This window comes from Anser anser (assembly GCF_964211835.1).
Source record: "Anser anser genome assembly, chromosome: 1".
NCBI lineage: Eukaryota > Metazoa > Chordata > Aves > Anseriformes > Anatidae > Anser > Anser anser.
The window spans coordinates 201,548,257-201,576,178 of record NC_139720.1 but is presented as its reverse complement, the minus strand read 5'-3'; the positions used below and the strand labels follow the sequence as shown (position 1 = coordinate 201,576,178).

Here is a 27,922-nt window from a genome sequence, read left to right as displayed (position 1 = left end):
TCTCAGAGAATCATGAAGGTTGGAGAAGACCTCCGTAACACAAGTCCTGTGAGGAGCAGCTGAGGGAACTGGGGTTGTTTAGTCTGGAGAAGAGGAGGCTCAGGGGAGACCTTATTGCTCTCTACAACTACCTGAAAGGAAGGTGTGGGGAGCTGGGGGTCGGCCTCTTCTCACAGGTAACTAGTGATAGGACTAGAGGGAACGGCCTCAAGTTGTGCCAGGGGAGGATTAGGTTGGAAATGAGGAAACATTTCTTCTCAGAAAGAGCAGTCAGGCATTGGAATGTGTTGCCCAGGGAGGTGGTGGGGTCACCGTCCCTGGGGGTGGTCAAGGAAAGGTTGGACGTGGTGCTGAGGGACGTGGTTTAGTGGGTGACACTGGTGGTAGGGGGATGGTTGGACCAGATGGTCTTGCAGATCATTTCCAACCCTAACGATTCTGCGATTCTAAGATCATCTGGTCCAACCTTTCCTCAAACACCCCCAGAAATGGTAACTCCACCACCTCCCTGGGCGACCCATCCCAGCATCCATCTCCTCTCCCCCTCCTCCCTCAGCAGCCGGGGCCGTGGCCCAGCGAAGTGCCCGCCCCCCGCCTGCCCCGAGTCCCGGGAGGGGCGGGGCGGGGCGGGGCCGTGCGCGCGGCGCGGCCGTTAAAAGCCTTGCCGCCCCGCCGCCTGCCCAGTCAGCGGAGGGAGGGCGGTGCGGGGTGGGCGGGTTGTTGCGCGCCGGGCGGCGATGCTGGAGAATGGCTCCCTGAGGAACTGCTGCGACCCGGGCGGGAGGGGTCGCTTCGGCTCGGCCGAGCGGGAGGAGGATGCGGCGGGCTCCCCGCGGCCCGCCTGGGTGGTGTCGGCTCTCTCCAGCGTGCTGATCTTCACCACGGTGGTGGACATCTTGGGCAACCTGCTGGTCATCGTCTCCGTGTTCAAGAACCGCAAGCTCAGGAACTCAGGTAAGGGGTCGAGCCCCCGGCAGGGGGTAGCGGGAGCCCAGGGGCCCCCAAAACCCCCCTATATTGGGGCTGATATGTGCAGGGTCCTGCCGGCGCTCAGCCCTGCCTAGCTGTGCCGTGCCCTGGCACTTAAGGAGGGATTGCAGGTCATTAAGCGCCTCTTAATGAGGCGTTATGTAGTCTTTGTGGAGCTGAAGTGAAGCAAAGAGTGCCCGAAAGTATCGGAGGAAGAAAGAAGTTGCACAAAGCGTGCCTGTGAGGTGTCAGCCCGAGCCCGTGGGAGCTCACAGCGCTCCTCAGGGCACCGTCCTCTATCGGCTGCTCACCCGATGCCCTACAATCAGAAATAAAGTGGTTTTTTTTTCTCACTCGTGTCTATAATTTGTGTGTGCGTGCTCTGAAATGTGGCTCTGTGTGTTTCATTTGCTGAACTTTTTGCTTCCCATCCTTGCCGGGCTAGCTACACGTGCCTCAGATGACCAAACTCTGTACATAGTAGCAAATTCTTGGATTTTCCTTGCCCTCCACCACCTTATCTTGTTAGGTTCACCGACCTGCCAGGTGCTGGTGGGGTGAGGGTGCTTCCCCCGAAGTGCAGTGCCCTAACAAAGAGTCCTGTCCCTGCCTAAGGTCTTGTTGCACCAAGCAGCTGATGTGTGCTCGCTGCTTCAGGTCCTGGAGACCTTGCCTGGTGATGGGCATGCAGGTCTGGGTGACACAACCTTGCCTGAGGAAAGTCAGGTGCACGGGGGCTCTGCATTACATCTGTTCAACTTTGTGCCTAATTAAACAGCTGGGTGCTCCCTTATGGAGGGGGAGGAGGCATGGGGGGCTTGAATTTCCCAGTTCTTTTTTTTAGTGGGTTCCAATTCCTCCAGAATTCCATGTGCAGCGTGACTAGAGCTCCTGCTAAATAGGACTGTGTGCTCATGCTCTTGCTGGAGAGGGAGACTGGTCCCCAGCATCAAATCCTGGCCGAGGGGGAGCAGAAGAGGGACTTCTGGAGCAGTTTCCTTCATTCAAACCAACAACAGAGGGAGGGTTGGGCTGGGAGTGTTTGCCTGGGACAATAAGGTTCAAGACTGATCAACGTGTTCCATGGCATCCTAAGACTCTTGAAATAGACATGGTCTTCTTATGTAATTCAAATATATACTAATTGAACTGCTTCTGGGGGCATCCCTCATGTGATGCCGCTGACCCTATCACGACCATCTCTTTGTCTTTGATAAGTATCATGAAAAACATCAGGGAATCCCTTCTGTGTAATCTTCATAAAGTTAAATACCTCAAATAAACTGCCAGTTTTTAGCTCGCCATCAGGGAGAGATGGGTCTTGGGGATAAAGCTGAAAGAGGATAGTTTGGTAAATGTTCAGAGATCTTTCCAGAGAGAAATTCATAAGGAGGGAGCAGAGCGGTAGAGAGTTGTTTTAAGGGCTGTGGGTGGAGTGATGGGGGAAGGGGGAGGTGGTGGAAATCGAAGGCCGTGCCTGGGAGCCCTTAGCCTCAGACAAGGAAAGAAGATGGGCCCGCAGGTGGTCTTAGAGGTGCTTCTTTCTGAGCAGACGAGAAACAATGTGTTAGTACTAGCAAGAGAAGGGTATGTGGGAGAAAATGAAATGGTGGGGGGAAAATGACACACAAGGGGTTAGACTTGTAGGAAGCAGTGTCAGAGAGAGACTAGGTGAAGCCAAGTGGAGTGATTGTGAGAGGAGAGAGAGGGTCTGGATGACTGCAGAAACAAGGAGGGGCACCATGAACACCTGATTCTCTTTGAAGAAGTTAATGACAGAGATTTTTGGATAGGTATGAGAGTATGGAACTTCAATTAAGCCTATGTTCTATAAGAAATAAATTAAGCAGCTCTGCCAACTTCTGTAGTACAAATAGTAACCTTCCCTTCAGAAAGCAAATCAGGGCTTTATCATACTTCCAGGACTTATCAACACTATTCTCTCCTAGGATTTCCAAAGAAACCTGATAATTGCAAACAATTTAATTATACATCACTCTCCTTAAAATCAAAGCATGGTCAAAAGCTAATCTATTTTAATGCTGTTATATAATATGGGACACAAGAATGGAGTGAAATAAAATGACCCGCTACCCTTTCTGTTGGTAAGTATTATGCTCAGTAGGTGAGAAATGGAGAATGGGTAGGACTGATGTTTGTAGAGATTGCTCCTTCACTCCTTAAGCAGTGGGAATTTTGCCAGCCTTACAACAGGAAGATCATTTCATAGCATACGGAAGCCTCTTTCCCACATTTCAGTATTTTTGGAGGGGGAGGGGGGAACTTGTGCAGGCTTTTCTAAGTAACACACAGCATAATTGGTATGAATCAACATGCTTGTCTTACATAACTGCACCCAGCCTGCTTGTGAGAGGCTGAGCAATTTCTGATCTCTAAAAGTGACCAAATTTACATAAAGTAGTGCTTTTATCATTTCTAATTTTAGAGGGAAAGTAACTTGGTCCAATACATTAGAAAATTAAATAAAACTTTGTATATCAGAATGATGAAATAAATTAACCTGTCTTTCTATTTGACGTTGTGTACTGAATTTTCAAAAGAGACTATTGATTTTGTGTGTCTTCATTTAAGTATGCCTAATTGGAGACAGCTTTTAAAGTGCTAAACTTTTCAAGTGCTAAAGTTCACCTGTGCAACAGTCACTGCTGGATGGTCAAGTGTCCTGAAGGTGTATCAAGTTCAAAATCACTAGATGATTTTAAGACTTTCAGGACATGCATGTAGCATATATTGTATAGCATAGCTATAGAACATTATGGGCTGGGATGCAGCCCATAGTAGGATGTAGGATGCAATAGTAGGATATAGTAGGATGCAATTCAGAAAGTAGGAACTGACCAGGCATCTCCTGTGGGAGGGCGATAGAGCAAACCGTTTGTATTTCATTGGCCTTAAAGCCAGCAGAAAACGGTGAGGTGAGAATTAGGCACATTCACCAATATAATTTCACAGAATTGTGCAGACCTGGGAACCAATATTTATTAACCTTGGTGCGCTGCCAAAGAATGCATTAGTGGAAAGTGATATTTCTAGTGCATTGTGTCAACCCTTTTTACTCTCTTCCTCCACTATTTTCCTTTCTATATATAATAACTAACACAGTGAAATAAGACTGATATCTTTTCAATGGCAAGATGCTCTTACGATAGAAAATAAATAATTAATGGGGTTTTGTTCCCACCCATATGAACACAGCTATATTTGCATGTTTAATTAAATAATGACTGCATGTGTATGTGGCTGTTAGAGATGGACACAGTACTCATATGCATAGACATATGCATGAAATGAAACATTTTTGCATACAGAATTGTAATTTTGTACTTGTCTTTATACTAAATAAAAATGTTTAGTAATATAACCGAGTCTTGTACTCTTTTTCCTGTCTGTTTCCCTCTCTGTAGTCTTCACTCCACATTTCTGTCTGTAATATAGTTTTATCCACTGTTACATTCTGTTTCCAGTTATTCTTCATATCTTTGACTACGCCAGTTCTCTTTCCCTCCTGTATGCCTTCCCTATTATTATTCCTGTGCAATGGGATAGAGGACAGCTGTCTGCTGGGGAGGAATTTATCTTATGTAACTTTAGAAGACTACAGTGGAGATACCTGTTTCTGAGCTTCTTCCTTTAGCATCACCTTATAATCAGGGGAGAGGAAACAGAATTTTTAGTACACAGTTCAGGCATCTTATTTTTTGACATCTACATTTGAACAACGTGATTCAACTCACAATATTGTTCATTTCTCTCCATTAAATAGAAAGAGAATCAAGAGAGACTATTTCAGTGTAGACATCTACCTTTAGGTGAAATGAAATCAACTTACAATGGTTTCAGGTAGGACCATGCTAAGCAGAACTTTTGTACTCCTGACTTCTTGGACCCTGGATTTGTAGACTTCTTTTCCCTGGGACTGTGTGTGGTCAGCCAGCCTTCACATTCTTTCTCAGATTCAGGATCTCTAGCCTTGAGGCTACTCTATACTGAGGAATTCATGGGAACATGACTTCTATGTTCACAAAAGTTCATTGAACCCAACACTTAAATAAAGCTCTCTTATCATCTTATCGCATTATAATAATTCTGTGGTTCAAGCTTTTTTTTTAATATAATTTTAAGTTTTCGCTTATTAGTTGCTAATTTATAGTGGGCTTTATTTGTAGAACTAAAATTGTCATTTAACTTGGATATATAATTTCTCTCCCTATTGAGAACTCTTATGCCGTCTTAATAGAAAACAAGCAACTATTTCCCTCTCAACCTTTGTTTTTCCACAGTAAACTAGCCAAATGCTTTTATTTTCCTTTAATTAAACAGACTCGTCATTTCCCTGATTGTCTTATACATTTCAATTTGCCTATACAAGCTGAATTTATCTTTATTGAACAAGAGAAGACAGAACCGATAAAAATAACAAAGATGAAGTACCACCAATACTTTCACCAAAATAATATTGACATCCCATTCTGTTCTGTCCTTCCCTGAATGGACAGAATAGACCTGATATGTCTTGAGACCACTTTTATGTGATAATATCATAGATGGCTCTTCTTGGTGCAGTAACTTGCTAATACAGGTCTTCTTTTTCTTATGCATTTTCAGTCCCCACAATCATTATTTCTTATCTGACCTCATACCCCATACTATTATACTCTATCCACTTTCTACTCTTTTAATCCTCAAGAAAAAAAAAAAAAAACAACAGATCTTGACAATTCCCTATTTCAATGTGGGGTCCAAACTTTGTGTTAGAACAAAAATTCATTGGTTCTCTCTGTGTTCTGTGGCCTAACCCTTCTGAATCAAAGTTAGTGCAATGTAGGTTATCTCCCTCTGGTCTAACAATTTTCTTTCATTGCTATCCAGGCAGTGGTAGCAGCAGAATGTGTGGTAACATAGCAAATATGCTTCCAAAGCTAGATCAGTTTAGAGCAATTTTCCAGGTACAGAAAGTCCAGCTTTTATTAAGTAAAGATGATCAGGTTAGTAAGTAGAGCCTCCTTGTATAAACTTACATTGAATTTTATACCATTTGCTTTTACCTGCATCTTTGTTTCTTCCTTCCAAATGTTTCTATAGCCTTGTCTGCAGTTAAAGTGAGATTAAAAAGCCCAAAGATTTCTCAATCCGTTCTTTCTCTCCAGCTAATTCCCCACCTATTTCAGGTGCTGTGTTACCACATAGGATATGATCATCAAATGGATCTTCTAGGGGGATTAATAGTATTTTAGTTTTCTCATTACTCCCTGATAATTGTTTTCCCAACTCATCAAGCACCATTCATGCAAAACGGAACAGCAAGTGTACCAGCACCAAGGAAGGAAGGGGGAGATGGGCACTAAAGTGCGGGAGCACCACGGCTGCAGGGAAGCCATGGCAAAGCTGCTGTCAGGGTGCATGCAGAGCAAAGCTCTCTGCCACAGGCTGGCAGAAATCAGCACTTCCCGACCAGGAAGAAGAACAAGAGAGCACATTCAGCCCTGCTTCAAACATCCCACAAGTAGCTCTGTCCTGTCAGAGCCCATGACACCATCTCTGAGATAACAGACATGAAAAAATTCTTGCTATCAAGTATAATCAATCTTTCTGACCTGCAGACACTTTTGCTTTATTGCAGATATGATAATTCCTCACCTAACAGAATCCCTTGTCCCGAAGCCCACCATTACTGTCCTTTTATAAACTGTAGCAAAATTTCTCTTCAGACCAGCAGCTGGTCTGAGTTGATTTTAAGCCTCTGTTCAGATTCCCCCTCCTCCAGTAAGTCCTCTGTCCTCCTTCCTTTTATGAATGTGGTGAGAGGGCACTTTATTTGTTCTACAAGTCTTTGCAAAGCCAATTCAGTTTAGGTTTTTGCCAGTTCCCACTTTATCCGTATTACTCTCTCTAGCAGTTTTCTTTGGTGGAAATTTTTTTCTGTTCCATCTGTCTTCTTTTCTTGCACATGATATCTCTGCTGAGAAAACTTCTCCTGCATCTAGACACGGAACTTTTCCTTATATTTTTTTTTCCTTCTTTTGGATGCAAGTTCCAGATATTTATTTATTTGTATCTTCAATATGAAGAAATGCCAAGAAGCTTCCTTCACATTCAAGTCCCTAAGCTCCTCAAAATACTTGACTTCTCTTTCTTAAATAGCTTATTTATCCAAATGTGTGTTGTTTGTTTGTTTGTTTTTAACAGAGATAACTAAGAAGAAGTTTTGTTGGATATTTTGAGTGTTCAAAGTTAAAGCAGCTAACGCTACCAAAAACAACAGAGAAAGTACAAAATGTGTAAACCAAATTCTAGCACCTAAGGATTGGGATAAAATTCTAATCTGAAGCAGGTTATTGTACAACTGTAGTGTGCTTTGTATCTTCTTTCAAAGCACCTGGCAATACCATATTAGATGACAGCTCCAAATCTTTTTTTTTTTCTTTTTTTTTAATCCTCTACAGAAAGTGATCTATTTATTGATAAATGAATAGGAAACATATCACCAAGATCAACTCCAAGATACTTCTATTTTAGGAAAAAATGTCAAGTTCTATTCTACTGGGTAAATGGAGCTATTGGTTTTCTTATCCTTAGAGGAAACAGAATAATAAGCATTTAGTTGGACTGGAGAGGTATAAGGGTTTACTTGAACCTGTAAGAGAAGAATCTAAGGATATATTTACACTGTGTATTTCAGTTGGCACAAGTTTACGTTGCTCATACTCTGAGCTGAAGGAAAGCCAAATGATGATGTAAGCGTGATGCTTTGCATGCAGTACCATAACCAGGCTCTCCATAGATCCAGCTCTAACACAGTCACACAGCCTTTTTTTTTCTTTTTTTCTTTTTTTTTTAAATATCAGCTCAGTATGAGTAAGCTTGCTTTAATCTCCCTGAAACATACAGTGCAAACATACCCTCAGGGTTAAGAAATTAGAAAGACCTCTTGGCAGCTGAGAATGCAAATTCCTATGTCTCTTAGCAGTACTCCCTGTGCAGCCAGCTCTCTCCCGGACTCTGGACAGGCTTTTCCTTCTCAAGACTCACTGACTGCATGAGGCGTGACCTCCCTGCAGGAAAGCTCTATTCTTGGATGGACCAGCAGAAGATCTTCAAGGATTTATGGTGCTCTTTGACACAACTATCCAATGAGCTAAGAGACCAAATCTACTCACAGAGAGCCAGCACAGCTCATTTTAAAAGGCCATAATTTTTCAAGTATTCTTAGGAGACATATATTTACCAGGTGGCTTGAACCATTATGTTGAGGTTGCTATGGGAGACTATAGTCAATTCATTACATCAGTGACAAACCGTGCTCTGCCTCTAGGAGTAAATCCTACTCCTACTCCAACTCAGACTTATTCTGAGTAACATTATCTTTAGATATGCTCCAGATTTTAGCTTCTTCTAAATTATCATTTAGAAGCAAATACTGGTACCTAGATTTAGAGTGTCAAATACATTACCTTGTTCGCAAGAATACCTATGAGAACAGCTATATTATCCTGGGCTGATAAAACCATTTTTCTCCTTTGTGGAGAGGAAGAAAGGCTATGGTAGCATACATCTTCCTAAAAATCAGTCTGAGTGGTTGCTCTGGTCTTTAAACTTCCACCTTCATAGGGACATGAAAAAAATTTCCAGCAAAAGCTAACAAAAATATGTCTAAATCACTGTGGGTGTAGCTCCATTGGACTCTTTAACAAGAGTAGCTGCTTTGGTAGCTCTGGAGTCCTGCTTGTCTCGATACTGGTAGCAAGTGAGCTGTATCAATCAATGTTTTCCTGACATTACAGCTGAGTATGGGACAGTCATGTCTTGGTATGACAAGCGATGATGTTAGCCTAAACACATTCATTGAATGGCGTTATTGATCACTGGTATCTGGACTGCTGTGATTCTTTCTTAATTATTTATTAGTTATAGAGATGTTTGATTATACTGTCTAATAAATTCTGCTTACACTATGTCTAGAGAAAAACATACCAGTTCTCACAAAGATACTAATTTTATTCAGCCACTATTTATGGACTTTAACTGGACTAATTTTCAGTGTTTAAATACCCATATGAAGTCTATACCAATATTGCATCACTTCCACAGGCATCGTATTCTTTCTGCTATAGAACAACATCTGTTCATCTGTTCTGTTAGACTGCTGTATTTGCACAGTGAGGGCAACACCTGCTATCAGGAAATCACATGCAGCCACTGGAGTTAGCAGTCTAGCTAATAACAAAAAATATCTGCTTAATACATCGGCCTTGTAAATATCATTATGTTAACAAAGTATAAATTCAGAGCTAACATTAAAGAGTAAAATATATCCCTGTATAAAGGACAGAGACCTATAAAGGACATCCTCATATCCCAAAGGTTGCTTAAAGCCTGCCTGAAATTCTCAGTGTCCTCTCATACTAAAAACAATTATTTTTTTTCCAATTATATCAGTATACACAATATTTAATTTGAGTTCAAATAGTGAAAAGGACCTTATGGTTATCACCTATGAATATTGTTATCTGATCAATCTAGGCATTTTTATTTCCTTCTGACTCATAGCTTGGACAGTCCTTTTCATTAAAGTAAAAATAATCTACTTTACTGAATGTTATCTGCATAGTTTAAAAAGAATGTGGCTATTTAATCTACTCACACTGTGATCCTGCCTGTGGTGAGGTTCATCAGCAATGTAGTCTTTAGGGCTCATTTTTAGGATGTTCTTATAAGTAGCCAACTCTATTCAGCTTTCCTACTGACAAATAAGAGAATGTTCTATTAGGACATGTTGCTTCGCTTCAAGATCAGACAAGATATATAGGTGGTGTAATCACTGTGTGCCAACTGGGAGTTATTTACGTGAACTACAACTTGTGGTTCTGAAACACTCTTGGGAATCTAAGTTGAAGATTGAGTGTTCCGGCAAATTCATTTGAAGTCAGATGTTACCCACTGGAATGCACAGAGTGCAAACTTTGGATTGTTAGAGAAGAAAAGTTTCACGCAGCACCTAAACTGGAATTTCTGTCTCCACTTAGACAAACCACCTGTGACTGAGTTTGCAAATGCAAAACAGCATGCAACTTTAACACACCTTTGTACATTCTTCCATGTTGTCCTTTAAAAATAAACGACCATCCTTTTTAGATTCTCAGGTATAGTTAATTCCTATATTTTCTTAAAAGCATCTCAGCAAATCTGTTCTGATGTAGTAAAATGTACTACTACGCTGCTCTGAAATAAAGCCACTCATCACTGCAGGTGTTTTTAGCCTCATTCATTGAGACTTATCAATTCTGGGTTCTGGCTTGAGGACTTCATCTCACACAGCCAAGAGCTAAGAATGGCATGTGTTACCCACCATATCAAATACAGAGGTTTGCACAAGGAGTCAGCAGTACACAACTTCTGGATAAGTATGAAATGATGTAATAGATTTCCCAATGTTGGATGTCAAGCTGTTCAGAAACTGTAGCCCCCACTTTACAGCTATATGCAAGATTGCTTAACTCCATTATATACAGACTTAGAATTCACAAAACCCAGATGTCAATCTCCTTACAAAGGAATACTTGTATATATTCTGAAGCAGATTACTTTTTCCAAAGCCTTCCTACAGAAACTAGATAATTACACTATCCAATATGTAGTAGCTCCATCAAAGTTTATCATACATTCTGTTTTCAGTAAAATGCTATACTATTGGATTCTTTGTGCTTCTTTCATGAAATGTAAATAAAAATCATCTGCAAAGAATTGAGAGAGAAATACTTCAGAAACTCTAAGAAATGCAACTGTGTATTCTCTTTTACCCCCAAACACTGCCAGTACCACTGAGGCCAACAGAACTTATTTGAAGAGTTGAAATGACTTCCATATCACTTCCAGAAATTTTATTTGTAATAATAATTTACAAGACAGATCTGTGGGTAGCATCAGCCTATGAGAATACGTGACATTTCTAATTATTTTCCTGTTCTTGGATGTCATTTTTTAGGTTAATTATATCATAACCTAAGCAAAGTTTGACTTAATTAATTCTTGGAAGACAAGCAGTCAATAAAATTACAGGATGCTGTAAGAAGGTAACACTTTTGATTCAGCATTAAGGTAAAGAATAGTAAATTAACTAATCCTGGAAAACATGTCCAAACATATGATGGACAAGAAGATGATTGGTAATAACCAGCTTGGATTTACAAGTGCCTAATTATGCTTATCCAATCCTCATAGCCTTCTACAAACACATGATCAGCTTGGTGGATGAAGAGAGAGCGCTAGATGTTGTCTATCTTGACTTTAGTAAGGATTTTGACATTCTTCGATAACATATTCTTAAGACTCGCTGGGGTTAGATAAGTGGACAGTGAGGTGGATTGAAAACTGGCTTAATGACTGAACCCAGAGGGTCATGATCATTGGCAAAAAATCCAGTTGGAGACAAGTCACTAGTGGTGTGCCCAGGGGTTCACTAATATCTTTATTAATGACCTAGAAAATGAGGCAGAGTGTACCCTCAGCAAGTTCACAGTGCACAAAGATGATCAAAGTAGCATATGGGAAAGGGTTCTGCAAACTGGGTAAGCTGAACCTAGCATTTGAATATCTAGATGAGGTGGGAAATTCTGGCCCTTCCCAAGCCAGTGGGAACTGGTTTTCAAAAGTCTTTTAGCTTGGATCTGGTGCTTCTTCCCTCTTTCTATGCAGCCCTCACCACACCCCACCCCCAGCCTCCCAGGTCTGTAAATTTTTCTTGGTACAGATTCTCTGTTTGGCTCAGACCATTATATCCAGACAGAGACTGTTCGGATTTTGCTGTCATAAGGAATGTGAGGAAAGAAGCACAGTCAAAACAAAGTCCTACCTGCTCTAATCTGCACTAGGACCTGTTGTTCTGACCAAGGAACTCTATCTTTTTTAGTATGTCTTTTTTCTACCTATATAGTAACTGGTAGATTCTTAGGTGTCCTCTGCTATTTAGTGGGTCAAGTCTTTTTGTCTTTCCCCTATTCCCTAGTGAGAACAGTAAATGCGCTGTATACCTACTCCTACCTGGAGCAGGTACCTTATTGGAGCAGGTTATCCAGAGAGCCTGTTGAGTATCCATGACTGGGGACAGTGAAAACCTGACGGGACAGAGCCCTCAACAACCTGCTCTAGGAACACTTCTTTGAGAAGGCAGCTCGGACTAGATGATCTCCAGAGATCTCTTCCAACTTCAGTGATTCTCTGGTTATACGCTGATGTCTACCACCCTTCATTTAACTAGCTTACCAATATCATGACTCATGGGCTCAGAACAAACTGAGTATATTCCCAGTCTTTTTACAACACTTTTAGTGTCTCAGAGGAAAGACCTTAATTGAGGAAGTGATCATTACACACTTTGTTTAAAATGAGTTGAAACACGAACCACCCAATGCTTTAGAAGAGAATATATGATCACTTTTTATAAAAGCATTTTATTTACTCATCAGTTTAAATGTTGTTTACAAACCTATGAGTATCATTATAAGATGAATCATGTCAGTGTACTTTACTTTAAGACCTTTTTCCCAAAAGAAGCAGATGGCACAGACTGACAACAGCTTCTGAAGATATTCAACTCCATATGCATGTGCAATGATGAGGCCTTCTAAAAGCTAAGAATGAAAAGGGTAAGAGTTTTCCTTACTGAAAGGTTTATAATGGCTCTGTTAATCAAGTGTCATCTATTCAAGGTTGGACTAGATGATCTCAGAGGTCTCTTCCAACCTGAATGATTCTATGATTCTGTGATTTTATTCCTTGGCAAAATAGGAAACAGGAGAGAAAAAAAAAAGGGGATTTAAAAAAAAAATAGGAAAACAAGATCATAATGAAGGGACTCCAGAGAATGTTAGAAGTGTTGGGAACTTTTCCACCTGCATGATCCTAATATTAGATGTTTCTAGACACCATATTGACTGCGGTGTATCAGATACCATTTTTAATAATTCCAAGATTGCCTTAGAATCCCCCACCATGTCTGGAAACCCCTAAAATATGTAGCAGCAATAACTAGTTTAGATTTGATTTCTTTTTGCAGCTGTAACTGGCTTGCATGTGTTTGTTACTGGTTGTGTGTTTGCCACATACTGCAAGTTATAGAATCCTAGAATGGTTTGGTTTGGAAGGGACCTTGAAAATCATCTAGTTCCACCGCCCTGCCATGGGCATGGACACTTTCCACTAGACCAGGTTTCTCAAAGTCCCATACAACCTGATCATTATTAGGAGTCCCGCAGAGCAGTTGACTAAATCTTTGTGGAAATTACCACAGAAAGTCTTGATCTGAATCAGGTTTTAGGCTTCAGGGTTTTTGTTTATTTTTTTAACAAAATAATGCACTACAAAATGCTACACATTTCACTTTTTGTATATGAAATACAACATAGAGTTGGAAGACTAAAAAAAATGTACATTATTAAGAAAAATAGGTTATCTAGCAATTTATAGGGTCTGACTAGATTGCACCATAGTGTTTTACACCTTTCCATATTGGACTCTGTCAGCAGCAAATGAGTTTTCGTACTTGCTGTTCTTCCTGTAGGTTTCCTATTCTTCCTCAGTTGAAGCAACCAACAGCTGTGATTACTTCAAGTGAAGAAAATTAAGCTGATATGTACTTACAGATGCAGGAAACACAACTTCTTTCATGTATTAGTGAAAAAAAAAACAACACTCTTTTGTTGTTGTTCAGTTACTGCACTCAGCAACTGGAGGTTTTTAAGTTGGGCCTATCACGGGTGCCCACAGTGGTAAGCTTCCCTTCATCCCCTACCTGAAAAGCAACTGTACCCCTAGATAGAGACATTCTCTTGGTAACAAGAAAGGCCTTTCACCTTCGCAGACTACAATGAAGGCAAGATCCTAACTGCAGTGTGAGGGCAGTTGTGTAAGGGAACTTCACCCCTATGATCACTGCAAAATGCAGCTCAATTGCAGATGGATGAGATACAAAAAAGGGTATTGCCCCTTCAAATATTTTGTCAAAAAAAATGGGCTGGTTGTGTAGAGGAGGGGCTGGTAAGGATCTGAATGAGAATGTTGCACCATACAACTGAGATTGGCAAAACATGGAGGCTTAAAAGGAGCTGTGTTTCTGAATAGTGTCACTGAAACCTAGTGTTCTCATCATAAAAGCAGGGCTATTGATACAGACCAGGGTCATAGCTAGCCTTGTACGTTTTCTTTAATTGTAGATGTAACCAAATACTCAGGGAAAAAAAAAGAACAAAACAACCATAATAATACTTCCACCCCTATGCTCTCAGTTTGTGATTCCTTGCAGCTCAGAGGATTTACTGAACCTAGTATGTTCTATCTGTTCAGTGACCTTCAATTTATATCTCTTTCAAGTACTTTTCCAGCCTTCCCTTGAATTTAAGTAAACTTTCTGCATCTGCAAGTTCCACTGTTAAGGAGTTCCACAGGTTTACTACCTATTGCAGCAACCACTCCTTTTGTCTGCTTTGAATCCTACTAACGTTACTTAATAGCTCTGACTCTTCTGTCACCCCATTCCTCAGTACCGGTAACCCACTGTGGTGTCATTTTGGAGCAGTGTGCTGGACAGGCACACATTTTTTTGCAAGGTGTGCCTAATAGATGTGGTATTATCCAGTAGAGAAGAAAAAGGCTCATGAACCTTGAGTGTTCCTCCAAAGTTCTGTTTTGCGAGAGTCCCTGCATCTGTCCATCTCAGTCTCCCACCTGTTAAATCATAAGAATTTTTTTTTGCTTTCACACAGAGTGATAAAGAGCACTCTACAGTATAAGCGATAACCTGTGTGTTATGGTTCCAGGGTGGAATTCTTGATTATAACCTAGAGAGAGACATGCAGGCTAACACCAGAAGAGCAGCTGGGCTGGTGAGTAGAGCACTCTCTTGGGACTATGGGAGACATAGTCTCAAGCCCTTTTACAAAGAAAGGGTCTTCTACCATAGAAATGTCCTAACCACTAAGGTAATAGCGGATTCTCTAGAAGAGACTGTCTTGCATCTTTGGCTTCACATTTTCTCTCAGAAAAAGGAAAGTTCATTCAGTCTCAGAAAGTATCAGAAATTCAGAAAAATATTTGTCACCCCATAAATGTACTGTCTGAGTAGCGATCATATTTTTGCTCTGAAAGAACAAACACATTTTTTAAAAAATTTTTTTTTCAGTGTTAATGGGTACAATTTCTTGTCTCTGGTTTGGCTAGCTCTGGTGCAGTAGGTGGCAATAGAGAGTCACCACCGTCCCTACTTGCTGTGAATAACTGCACCAGAGAAAGCACAGATTAGCAAAATTACAAACCTGCAGGTTACAAAACTCAAGCGCTTACTAAGTTTTTAACAGCACAGCATTATAAACATTTTTTTGAACCTGCAGATGGCAAACTCAGAACAGGTACTAGTGATCCCATGTTTAACCACAGGGAGAAGTCTGGGCACACAGAAAAAACTGAAGCGTTGCTCACTTAAATTATATTAACACGTAGCTGCCAAGCATGCCAAAGTCATGATCTCAAAGGCATACTAATCAGCAGTGCAACTTAGGTGCCTCTTTTCATCAGGACCATGTTGACAACTGAGACCTACAACTTACTGGCCTAAAATTCAGCTCCTTCTAATGTAGCTTCTAGCTTCAACTCATAGTTGCAAATGTGGAGCCAAGACCAGCCTGTCCCAGTCCAGCAGTCTGCTGGTCACTAACCTACAATCTTAAACTACTTTTTACATTCTGAGCTTCTAATCCTCTGAATCCTGTATTCTTTACATTGGCGCACAGTTTGAAAAGGAGCGTGCAGAGCATTCTTCACTAAAATAAAATAAAGTCAGGTGTTTATTTATCTAAAAATGAGGAGTGCCTTTCTCATCTTCTGCATAACAGCGTGGAATCAGATTGGAAAAAAACATCATCCAGAAAGTGGATGACTAGGGTTTAAACCCTATTTGGTCTAGATTCCAAACTTTTCTGTGAAAACTACTGGGGAACACAGACTTCTGACTTTCATGGTATCTAAGCCTGAATTTCTTCTGAAAAGAAAGCTCTCTCAAAGCCCATAGGTAGCTTCACATGAAAAGGATAACTCCTACAGTAAATTTTCTCCTTCTGTTCTGCATCTCCTAGCAATGTTAGAGAAATTCCCTTACACATAGCGTAATATAACTCAAATTCTCCAAACTCATCAAGTGTTTTAAACAGTTTCAGAGAACATGCATTTCCTAAAAAGAAATAAGCTGAACGTTCTATAGGTCAAAGGTCCAGCCTCGATTCACTGTTTATGTTTTTTTATTTGTTTGTTTGTTTGTTTTGCCAGAATCTCCAAAATACTGCAGTTGTAGTGAAAACTTATCACCTGTCCCTTCCCATTACATTTAGATCTGCAGTATATCCCACAAATGTCTGAAATCATGAAAAAAGACTACAAAGGAGTGCGTCACTGCTTTCAAAAAGTCATATTCAAAGAAAATAAAAACCTGTCTGACACTTTATTGGAGCATTATGGTAAACCTTCTGTTAGTAACACATTGTTGAACACTGCACTATTATCACTTGTCAGTAAATCAAAGATCACCATAGTGACTTGTAGTGTCACAGGGAATTCAAATGTCAGTCTGTGAAAGACTTAATCTACTACTTTGCCTGCTGCTGGTGTCCACTTCTGCTGCCTTCATTCCCACTGATATGTGTGGAGTTTCATCTGCATTGGGCAGTCAGGGTTATACAGTTCACAGGGTTATGATCTGGCTGAATGGCCAGGCTCAAAGTGTCATTGTGAATGGAGTTCAGTACACTTGGCAGCTGGTCACCAGTGTTGCTACCAAGGGCTCAGTATTGGAGACAGTTTTGTTTAACGTTTTTATTAGTGATCTGGATGAGGGAATTGAGTGCACCCTCCATAAGTTTGTGGATGATACCAAGTTAGCCAACACTGTTGATTTGCTTGAGTGTAGGGAGGCTCTGCAGAAGGATCTGGGTATGCTAAATCAATGGTCCAAGCCCAGTTGTGTGATATCCAACAAGGGTAAGAGCTGGGTCCTGCTCCTGAGGCACAATAACCCCGTGCAGTGGTATGGGCTTGGGGAAGAGAGGCTGGAAAGCTGCCTGTCAGAAAAGGGCTTGGCTGTGCTGGTCGACAGCCGACTGAACATGAGCCAGTGGTGTGCTCAGGTGGGCAGAAGGCCAACGGCATCCTGGCCTGCATCAGAACTAGTGTGGCCAGCAGGACTGGGGAGGTGACTGTCCCCTTGTACATGGCATGGGTACTTGTATGTATCTTGAGTACTGTGTTTGGATTTGGGCCCCTCACTACAAGAAAGATATTGAGTTGCTTAAGTGTGTGCAGAGAAAAGCAACAAAGCTGGTAAAAGGACTAGAAAACAAGAGTTATGAGGAGTGACTGAGGGAACTGGGGATGTTTAACCTGTAGAAAAGAAGGCTGAAGGGAGACCTAATCACTCTCTACAACTACCTGAAAGGAGGCTGCAGTGAGTAGGGTGTTGGTTTCTTTTCTTGGGTGACAAGTGATAGGACGCAAGGCAATGACTTCAAGTTGCACCAGGGGAGGTTTAGGCTGGATATTAGGAAGAATTTATTCATGGAAAAGGTGTTTAGGCATTGGAACAGGCTGCCTAGGGAAGTGGTGGAGTCCCCATCCCTGGAGGTGTTTAAGAGATATGCAGATGTGGCACTAAGGGACATGGTTTAGTGGTGGGACTTGTGAGGTTGGGTTGATGGTTGGACTTGGTGATCTTGGAGATCTTTTCCAACCTAAATGTTTCTATGGTTCTAAGATTTATTCTTCCTAATAGATGGTGAGAAAAAAAAAAAAAAAAAAAAGTTGACACAGGTGATTTTAAACAGTTTAAGAGGCTGGTGCTTAAATGCTTTTAAAAATATACTGCGAGAGCTTAAATACATTTAAAAATACTAATCAAATAAGCCAAAAGTAGAGGGGAAAAAAATCAGTGAGGAAGATGAGACATCCACATTCTGTTTATAAGTTCCAGTTTAATTTTCTTGATACTAACTATGTAATGCTCTGACTTCTGTGGTTTGTTATGTCCCAGATTAGCACTTGCTAATCCAGGGCTGTTAGTATCTGCAGTATCCCATGAACAACAGAGAATGAAATCATGGTGTAGGGTTAACACTCAGTCCCTGTTCTCTTTTCCTTCATCTGGGATGTAAGAAGCATCAGCCTGTTTCCAGGAGCAGCTAACATCTTCTGGCATGCTGTTTGATCCAAATTTACTGGGGACACTCTGGAAACAGAAACAAAAATCTATCCAATCCTTAGTTCTGACTACTTACGTGGTGCCAGTTCTTCAGTCCCTCCAGTCATGTTTTTCTTTCCACATTGGGGCATGGAAAAGGTATTTAGGCTTGGGCCTAAAAAGATGACCCTGCACAAGAGAAATTCCATGCAATAGAGCTACATAGTTTCTATTATTAATACAGACAAGGGGAGATTAAGGAGGGACAGTCATCTTGGCTGAAGGACTGCTTGCTTTTTTCAGGTTTTTGCATAAGCCTCTTTGATCTCCATCCATGTCGGTTTAGACTCAAACAACGGATCAAATCAGCCACTTGCTGTAATGGATCCTGGCTGACATGCCTTGGGATTAACACACTCCTATTTCTCTTTGTCTGATGGTAAAATCTGCTCCTTTAAAACTTGTAGGAGCTATGAAAGGGGGTTAGACTTTGATTTATTTTTTTCTTTTATATCCAAACATAATTCTAGGAATTGCTTTTTTATTGCTATTGCTCTTGTTATATGGACCAAATGTTTCAATGATTCACATTCTTGTTAATAAGAGGTCTTTATTTATTATATCTTTAATGGTATGATTAATGACTCCTTTAAGTCTATGGCAATTTTCCCATTAACTTCAGCAGTCATTAAGGATACTTAAAAGGCAGATAATTTATACCAACATAATTTAAGTAAAGGAAATAACATTGAGTTCAACATTATCAAAATAACATTTTGTTTCCATTTCTGGTAGTCAGAAACAAAAATTGTAAGCAACCAGCAACTTTCATACCGTGCCTCATATCAGGATCTTCGTTAGAAAGAGGTGATGTCACAACTGAGGAGGGATTTTGTATGCAAGTGGAATATCTTTTGCAGAACTTTGGAACTGTGATTGAGACTGTAAAATATATTTTTCCCCTTTAATGAATTACAGGAATGAAATAAAAGATTAGACACACCTTGTGTATTTTGTGACCATTTCAAAAAACAGTGGAAAAAAATACTGTATATGCTTAATGTTTATATATAAGTAACTTAAAGGTGGATTAAACCACACATCCCTGAAGTGGCACCTTGTGCCTTTGACTAGAAGGCTGTCTGCAAACTGAGCCCAGATGCTATCTTTATACACCAACCACAACTAGAAAGCTATCAGAAGCCTTCCAGAACTCTCTTTTTTAGATTATTTTGAGGACATGTTATGAGAGTCTGGCAGATGAATAAAAAAAAGAGGGTTGAAGAGTGAGCTAGCACTTGAGATATTCCTGTACAGTCTGTCAGTCTAACATTTTCTTGAGACTATCTATTACTGTGAACTTTGCCAAGGAATGATTGGCTGATTTTTGTTAAAATGATGAAACTCTTATTTACTTCATTAAAGTCAAGATCTTGCTGTTCTTCTTAATAGTATGGATAAATACCTTTAGGTAATTGTCAGGGTAATATCACAAAAAGCTCTGGTTTATATCACTCTCAGCCAGTATAAAAGGCTAATTATAGACACAGTGCTGGTTATTATAGAGGTTTTTAAGACCTAGGTCCAAACAAAAAGCTTTCCCAATAACATTCCACATGAAGACATAATGAAGTAAGAAGTCTGCAAGAGTAATTCTGAGTTTTCCCAGGGGAAAAGTGCTTAGATATGAAAATGGAGGGATAGAAGAAGTATCTGTAGTCATCGATCCTTGGTGTGTCAAAAAATGTGCCACTACCTTACAGACATTCATTCACTTTCTGTCTTGCCTGTCCCTACTGCTTCTATTTGTTGCTACATTGTCCCAGGTTCCCCAGTTGGAGAGAAAGGAGCTCCATGGCATTTGTATAACCTGGTGGACAGAACACCAGTAGATTTTTCAATTAGAAATTAGAAATCAAAGACAATTACAAACCATCCGGACAAGTCAGCTATCAACATTTAGAACAGTACAAATATGTGTCTTTTTGAGTCCCTGGCTAGATATTTGGCTTCTGCTAGCTAGTTCTTGTAATTAAGTGGTCTTTCCATTCCAGTGAGCAAATGTGTTTCTTATAAATGAATATAATCTTCTATCTGATGAAACTGAAATCTAGGAGCTTAATCTATTGGGTAAATTAACAAACAATGATAATCATTCCAACGAGATGAGCATTCTGTGGTTTCTATTTTATGAGAGATAGCCAAAAGTTTCCTCTGATTATCTTATCAATGTCATTGAAGTCATTCCAAATGCTGCTTCTTAGGTATATCAAGGAATATTTACTTTCTCTAAGCACTTTAAAAGCCTCTAAGACCTTTAATTTCCCAAAATGATGATGACATATTTTTTATGAATTAGCTTTTTTTTTGTAGATTATTCATTTCAGTAATATAATATTAAACTTCATTCTGCAGTCAGACACATGGAAAAAAAAAAAAAAAACTTTGGACCTTACTTTGTGGTGCACAGTGAGAACAACCAAACTTGTAAACAGCTGTAAAAGTGACAAATTGCTAGAGGACTTTATACATATTGCAATATCTTTCTTCTATGTTGCAAAGTGGTATATTATATTTTTGACAAGTTCGTTGCTAACTGCCCCTATTCATGCTAGATGGAATTTTCAAGAAGTTCTAAACTACATACATAATTTGGAAAGTCACTTGCCTTCCAAATATGGTTGAAGGAGCTGCCTGCTCAGTTGATTTTGACTGAATACTTATATTTTAACTATTAGCTGATGCTAGGAGGCCTGAGAGATTTGATATATTCATTTAATCACTCATTCTTGTAAAAAAACAGAAAAGAAAAGAAAAGTTTGTTTCTCCTGACTTCTCTATTTTCTACTGTCAGATACAGTAAGAAAAAAGGGTAAGAGTAATCCTTGTTGCTGTGATGTAAGTAGATGCTGGTGAAGATACCCCTGTTCCTTTGTTAGTTTTGTATTTTACCATAGTTTTCATATGGCTAGAAAAGACCTTCAAAGTCATGTTTCATCGTTCCTGTGCTCGAAACAGGGGTCAGCTGGGCCAGTAGGCCAGTACTGAGAACTGTTTATTTAACTTTTTCTTACAACTTCCAACAGCAGGCATAAAGAAAGATGTTCCAGCACCGCCTTCTTCATGCCATTAAAATGTTTTTGTCCATGTCTAGACTGAGGTGTCTTTGTTGTAAATGAAGATTGTGCTCACTGCAGACACAGGAATATATTACATCCTTCCTTTTTCACTTACTTGAAGTTTGTTATCATCTACCCCTCATTTTTCTCTCTAGTTTGTTCAATCTTTCCTCACAGATCATAAAACTAATAGATATTTGCTTTGCTCTAAATTAGCTCTAATTAGGATTTACCATGTCAGTGAATTGTAGCTGTGAAAACACTCGTGTGGCCTTGGAAGTATAAAGAGAGTGAGAGACAGGCTGCCAAATGTATAACAAGGAAACTTCTAAAACTGTACACCTGTCTTGAGATGAGCTGAGTTTCTGTGGCTATGCGTTGATAATCCCGCTTTCCATTAAGCTCCCTATCTGGTGTGGAAATTCTGATGCTCACCCCTTTCCTAAACTGTATGAGAGAAAAGAGGGTTCCCTATTCTTTCATTTTGATTAAACAATGTACAGATGCACAAGCAAGTGGAAAAAATAGTATACAAGTGAAATTCTGCCATTTTTTAAAAAGCAATCCTACCGGGTTCTGCGTTTTCTGTCTCCCATCTAATGGCCTCCTTATCCACAACAGTATTTATGTGCTTAAAATTAAATGTGTGGAGAATATTTTGTTTGATGAGGACTAGAAAGCTCAGAATTTGTAGGTTTAATCACCTAATTACTCTTTTTCAAAAAATAGTGTTGCCCACACAGTTTTAAAAGGTGTTGTGTCTTTTGCACTTCAGTTCATACTGTGAAGGATTTGAAGCAAAAAAGTGAGTTTGGGAACCAGAAATATGTTTAATGCTACCAAGAATCTAAAGTTCATACCACTCCTTTCTGTCTCCTGGGAAGTTCCTAGAGAGTTATTTCCTATTTTTCCAAGAAAGCAAGGGGGACACTACTTGCCATGGTAAGAACCTCATTTTTCAGGAACATAGTTTAATATCTCACTGTTTTATTAAAGTTACTTTAAGTACAGCATCCAGAAGTTTCAAACTGATTAACAGCTCACCATTTAAAGAGAGACAGTAAATTTCAACCATATCACTAAAATCTCTTTGAACATAATCAGCAGAAAATGATCTGAAGGCTCCTTCTATGCATTTGAATACTTTCTTTCTCTTGTAATTGCACATTTTTACCATGTGCATATAATTAAATATGCCTTTCTACAGGAGGTAATGAAGGCAATTCACTTTTCCTTAGTCAATCCACCGGCAAAATAACTGCAGGGTAGGACATTCATGCAGAAAATTTCTTTATTACAGTTTATTGTGTAGCAATTCAGGATATACTTAAAACAATGCATCCTTCTAATCCCTGTAGGCCTCGTCTTTATGTACCCTTGCCCTTGATAACTGTCAAGCATGTTAGTTTTCCAGTTATAGATTAGAACAACATAGTAGCCTTCCTACCTGCAGCAATTTAGACCTTTTTCTTTTTCTCCTTTTCCATCCAGCTGCAAAGTTAGTGATACTGAAGCACCTCAGCACGTGCTTATGTAATGGCTCGTTGATGGTTATGTTTATTGTTTAAGAAGCAGTTTGGCCAGCAGGTCTAGGGAAGAGACTGTCCCCCTGTACTCGGCTCTGGTGAGGCCGCACCTCGAGTACTGTGTTCAGTTTTGGGCCCCTCGCTACAAGAAGGACACGGAGGTGTTCGAGAGAGTCCAGAGAAGGGTGACGAAGCTGGTGAGTGTTCTGGAGAACAAGGCTTATGAGGAGCAGCTGAGGGAGCTGGGATTGTTCAACCTGGAGAAGAGGAGGCTCAGGGGCAACCTTACTCTCTATAGGTACCTTAAAGGAGGCTGTAGCAAGGTAGAGGTTGGTCTATTCTCCCACGTGCCTGGTGACAGGACGAGGGGGAATGGGCTGAAGTTGCGCCAGGGGAGGTTTAGGTTGGATATTAGGAAGAACTTCTTTACTGAAAGGGTTGTTAGGCATTGGAATGGGCTGCCCAGGGAAGTGGTTGAGTCACCAGCCCTGGAGGTCTTTAAAAGACGTTTAGATGTAGAGCTTAGTGATATGGTTTAGTGGAGGACTTGTTAGTGTTAGGTCAGAGGTTGGACTAGGTGATCTTGGAGGTCTTTTCCAACCTAGACGATTCTGTGATTCTGTGATTGAAGATCGAAATAGAAAGGAGAGTATAATCCAGTCACCGAAAGATCTGAAACATCCTGTTGCTGTAGCTATTTCTGTGGTGGTCTAAGTAGAATGACAAAATTATTTCCCCTACAGACCTATTGGTGCTATATAGCTGCTGCTTGCTGACATCATCAATAATTTAATATTGCAGATATCCAAAATAAAGTAATACATGTTTTTCTTGTTCACAACTACGCTTGCTTACAGACTTATGTCTATGTATTTTTCTTTTTCCCCTAGGTAACGCATTTGTGGTGAGCTTGGCTTTGGCTGATCTGGTTGTGGCCTTGTATCCATACCCACTGGTGCTCTTAGCTATTTTCCACAATGGATGGACTTTGGGTGAAATGCACTGTAAAGTGAGTGGTTTTGTGATGGGACTAAGTGTAATAGGCTCTATTTTCAACATCACTGCAATTGCAATAAACCGATATTGCTATATATGTCATAGCTTTGCCTATGACAAAGTGTATAGCTGTTGGAACACAATGCTCTACGTCTCCTTAGTCTGGGTATTAACAGTAATTGCAACTGTACCAAATTTTTTTGTTGGCTCTTTAAAGTATGATCCACGCATCTATTCATGCACATTTGTTCAGACTGCAAGCTCCTACTATACAATAGCTGTTGTGGTAATTCATTTCATCGTCCCTATCACCGTTGTGAGTTTCTGCTACCTTCGAATTTGGGTTTTAGTGCTTCAAGTTAGAAGACGAGTCAAGTCAGAAACAAAGCCGAGACTGAAGCCAAGTGACTTCAGAAACTTTCTTACCATGTTTGTGGTTTTTGTGATTTTTGCCTTTTGCTGGGCACCTCTGAACTTCATAGGACTGGCTGTAGCCATCGATCCTTTGGAAATGGCACCAAAAGTTCCTGAATGGTTATTCATTATAAGCTACTTCATGGCCTATTTCAACAGCTGCCTTAATGCAATAATATATGGACTTCTTAACCAGAATTTTCGAAACGAATACAAACGAATTTTAATGTCACTGTGGATGCCAAGGCTTTTCTTCCAGGACACATCCAAAGGAGGAACTGATGGTCAGAAGAGCAAGCCTTCTCCTGCTTTAAATAACAATGACCAAATGAAAACTGATACTTTGTAAGTGTGTGATAGTCAATGCAAGAGTCTGTCATGGAGATCTCCAATAATATAGTTGTAATGTTCTCATCATTCTTGCTTGCTTGGGGGCTTTCCATTTGGATAGCACTTTGTAATATTGTCTTCTTGATAAAGCACATTGCTCTCAGCTCATAATTTATACAGGATATCAATTGAAAATACATTTCAAAATTAAAGTAACAAGTGAGTGCAAGCTGTTTTAGTTCTGAGAGCTGAATTCTGCTCCGAGACATGAGGCATTTTTTTCTCCAGGAGGAGCTTTGTGTGGTTTATCCAAGGTCAGGATTCAGGTCTTACAAGGTGCAGTGAAGGTACTTGTCTATAGGGATACCAGCTTGTCCAAGATGCAGAGTAATATTCTCCTTACTATTTTAACTGAACAGAGCCAGGCTCTTTTCAGTGGTGCCGATTGCCAGGACAAGAGGCAATGGGCACAAACTGATACACAGGAGATTCCCCTCTGACCACCAGGAAGCATTTCTCTACTGTGCAGGTGACAGAGCACAGGCACAGGTTCCCCAGAAAGGTTGTGGAATCTCCCTCGCTGAAGATCTTCAAAAGCTGCCTGGACATGGTGCTGGGCAGCCTGCTCTGGGTGTCCCTGCTTGAGCCAGGGTTGGACCAGATGAACCCAGAGGTCCCTTCCAAACCCAACCATTCTGTGATTCTGTGAAAGGGTGAAACAGATACTCTATTTTCATGCGTAAGCCAAACATCAGATTTCTGTGCATGTACTGGTGGCAGTAGTTGTATCTTTGAATCAAACTTGTGAATTGGAGAGAAGAATGTTGGTATGATCACAAATATTAACATTTCCTGACAGTTTTTTGTTTGTTTGTTTCTTTGTTTTAATTACATACACTGTATTCCCCATCTCAATGTATTTACTGTTTATCTTCTGTAGTTTATTTTATGGGAGAGAATATAATACAAGTGTTTGATTTCTTAAACATATACTTTAGGCAAAATTCTTCCTTTAGAGAAGAATTAATTTTCATTTTGCCCCATTTATTTTTCCTAAAAATATACAACTAATATCATCTGATGCACTTTGACATACCTGACACATTTGCAACATGCTGGAAATTATAATCTGGAATGGCAACAGGATGCCAAGCAGGATACCCTGGATGACACTAGACTCCAGTGTGTGGCCAAATGAGGAAATCCTTTTGATTATAACTGCAACTTAGATACTTGCCTCACATGTAAAGGTAATCTTGAACAAAATCCACCCTTGGTGTCTAAACTAATGTAACCTAATGTAGACTAATGAGTAATGCAAACTCTGTGAATAGATATATAAAGAAATGTAACTATTTTCTCTAGATTAAAGGTCTAGAGATCTACAATCCACTACAAGAAGTTATTAATTAGGACCTATGACAATTTGTCAGGTAACTTCAGCTTGAAGAAGAGAAGACTCCAGGGCAATCTCATAGCAGCTTTTCAGTACTTAAAGGGAACTTATAAAAATACGGAGAGCAACTTTTTTCTTAGGCAGATAATGGTAGGACATGGGGGAATGGTTTTAAACTAAAAGAAGGGTGATTTAGATTAGTGATTAGGAGAAAATTCTTCCCTCAGAGGGTGGTGAAGCCCTGGAACAGGTTGCTCAGAGAAGTTGTGGATGCCCCATCCCTGGAGCTGTTCAAGGCCAAGTTGGATGAGGCCCTGGGCAATCTAATCTAGTCTGTGGTATCCCTGCCCATGGCAGGGGTTTGGAACTGGATGGGCTTTAAGGTCCCTTCTGACCCAAACCATTTTATGATTCTATGATTCTATGAATCTTATGCTGGTATTTCCTCAACTATCCTAAACGAAGCTTATACAAATAATTGTTCAGAGAAAGAAGTGCTTGAAAATTTGATCCTTCTTCACAAATGATAGGATATTGTTGAAACAATTCTAAATTATTACATGTGGATTCTACACCACGACATTGCCTGAATGGGATCCTGCTCTGCCTGGTGGCCACAAAATAAATGTAAATGTAGTGTGACAGATACTGCTACCTAATGAGTGCTGACATGTGGACAATAACTCATGCCGCTTAAAGTAAGTTTTTATATTAGGCATTACTCCAAATAATTGTATTTGATTTGACCTGGAAATCAAAAAAAATTATAAAATTTAAATTAATTTAGATGACTAAATACAGCTCTTCCATGCTGAAACCTCTTTATGTAACAGTATTTTTTCATACTGTAATGTATCCATTTACCTACATAAAATGCCTTAAATTATTTTTCTCCCTTCACTTATTACAATTTAAAATCCATTTTCCTTCAATTTATATTCAAAGAAAAAATTATAAATGCAATTTAAAATATAACTAACCATCAATATAGGTGATAAGCTTATAACATGGTTTGAAAGTATACTCAGGAAAAATATATCAACTTTGTACAGATTTACGCATCTTTGAGGAAGTTGTTATTTCAGTTATAAAGACTAAGAAGTATTTCTACCAGCAGACATAGATACATTAAGCAAAAGAAGGAAGAAAGTCATAGACCCTATGTTCTGCACAGCTAACTAGTGAATGCAAAACCAGGGCCTTAGGGACAAAGTCTGTTTGTAGAAAATGTGGTATGTTTTCAAATACTTAATTTTATCTTTATTAAAAAGCACTGTATTTTGTGTTTATTAAAATAAATACTTGTATTCTAGATTTTTTTCTTACAATAGAGCTCTATTAGAAGAAAACTTGTCCTTATGTACGTGGGTGAAGACCACTCCTAAATCCTATTTCAGTGAAGAGGGAAATGGAGATGTGGTAAAGTCTAAATCAGATTGAAGAGATGCAATAGCTTTATGCTGTCTCTCTGTGCAAGTGAAAATGTCATGCTCAAGGAAGAATTAAAACTAAGGCTAAGGATGCAATCATAGTGGTGTTGACTTCGGTGAGATCAGGTTTTCGTACCAAATTATTGGCTAAATAGAACAAATCTATCTGGCTCTTTCTCAGGGGTAGAAACGCACTCCAGTCTCTCCATTACTTCTTTTAAGTACATATTTGGATTAAAAATGTTTACTTTTATTTCCTGATCTTATTTTTAAAGAACTGCACAAGTCTGGGAATTTCACAATGAATGAATACCTGTGGAAGATTGTATGTATTTCTTTATATGTATATAACAACATGTTCATCATCTGAACAATTTCTGTCATTTAAAGACATTTGCAGACTTAATGGAAATTATGGAAGACAATTTATTTTCAGTCATCTGTTGATATGTTGCTATTTTATGTGTATCTTGCACATGGTCTATAATAATAAATCAAAATTTTGCATC

General features: G+C 39.7%; 1 protein-coding gene across 1 annotated transcript; it reads left to right on the top strand.

The window, feature by feature from the left end:
- The first annotated feature begins 46 nt into the window (after positions 1-46).
- MTNR1B (melatonin receptor 1B) lies at positions 47-27,922 on the top strand. Its single transcript, XM_083848749.1, has 2 exons — positions 47-954; positions 23,738-27,922. The coding sequence occupies exons 1-2, from the start codon at positions 738-740 to the stop codon at positions 24,604-24,606; spliced, it is 1,086 nt and encodes a 361-aa protein (XP_083704875.1). The 5' UTR covers positions 47-737; the 3' UTR covers positions 24,607-27,922.

Excerpts from the sequence above, each read along its gene's own strand:
- MTNR1B (XM_083848749.1), top strand. The coding sequence starts at position 738 with ATGCTGGAGAATGGCTCCCTGAGGAACTGCTGCGACCCGGGCGGGAGG. Across the intron at positions 955-23,737 it reads CCGCAAGCTCAGGAACTCAG|GTAACGCATTTGTGGTGAGC; the intron begins GTAAGGGGTCGA and ends TTTTTCCCCTAG.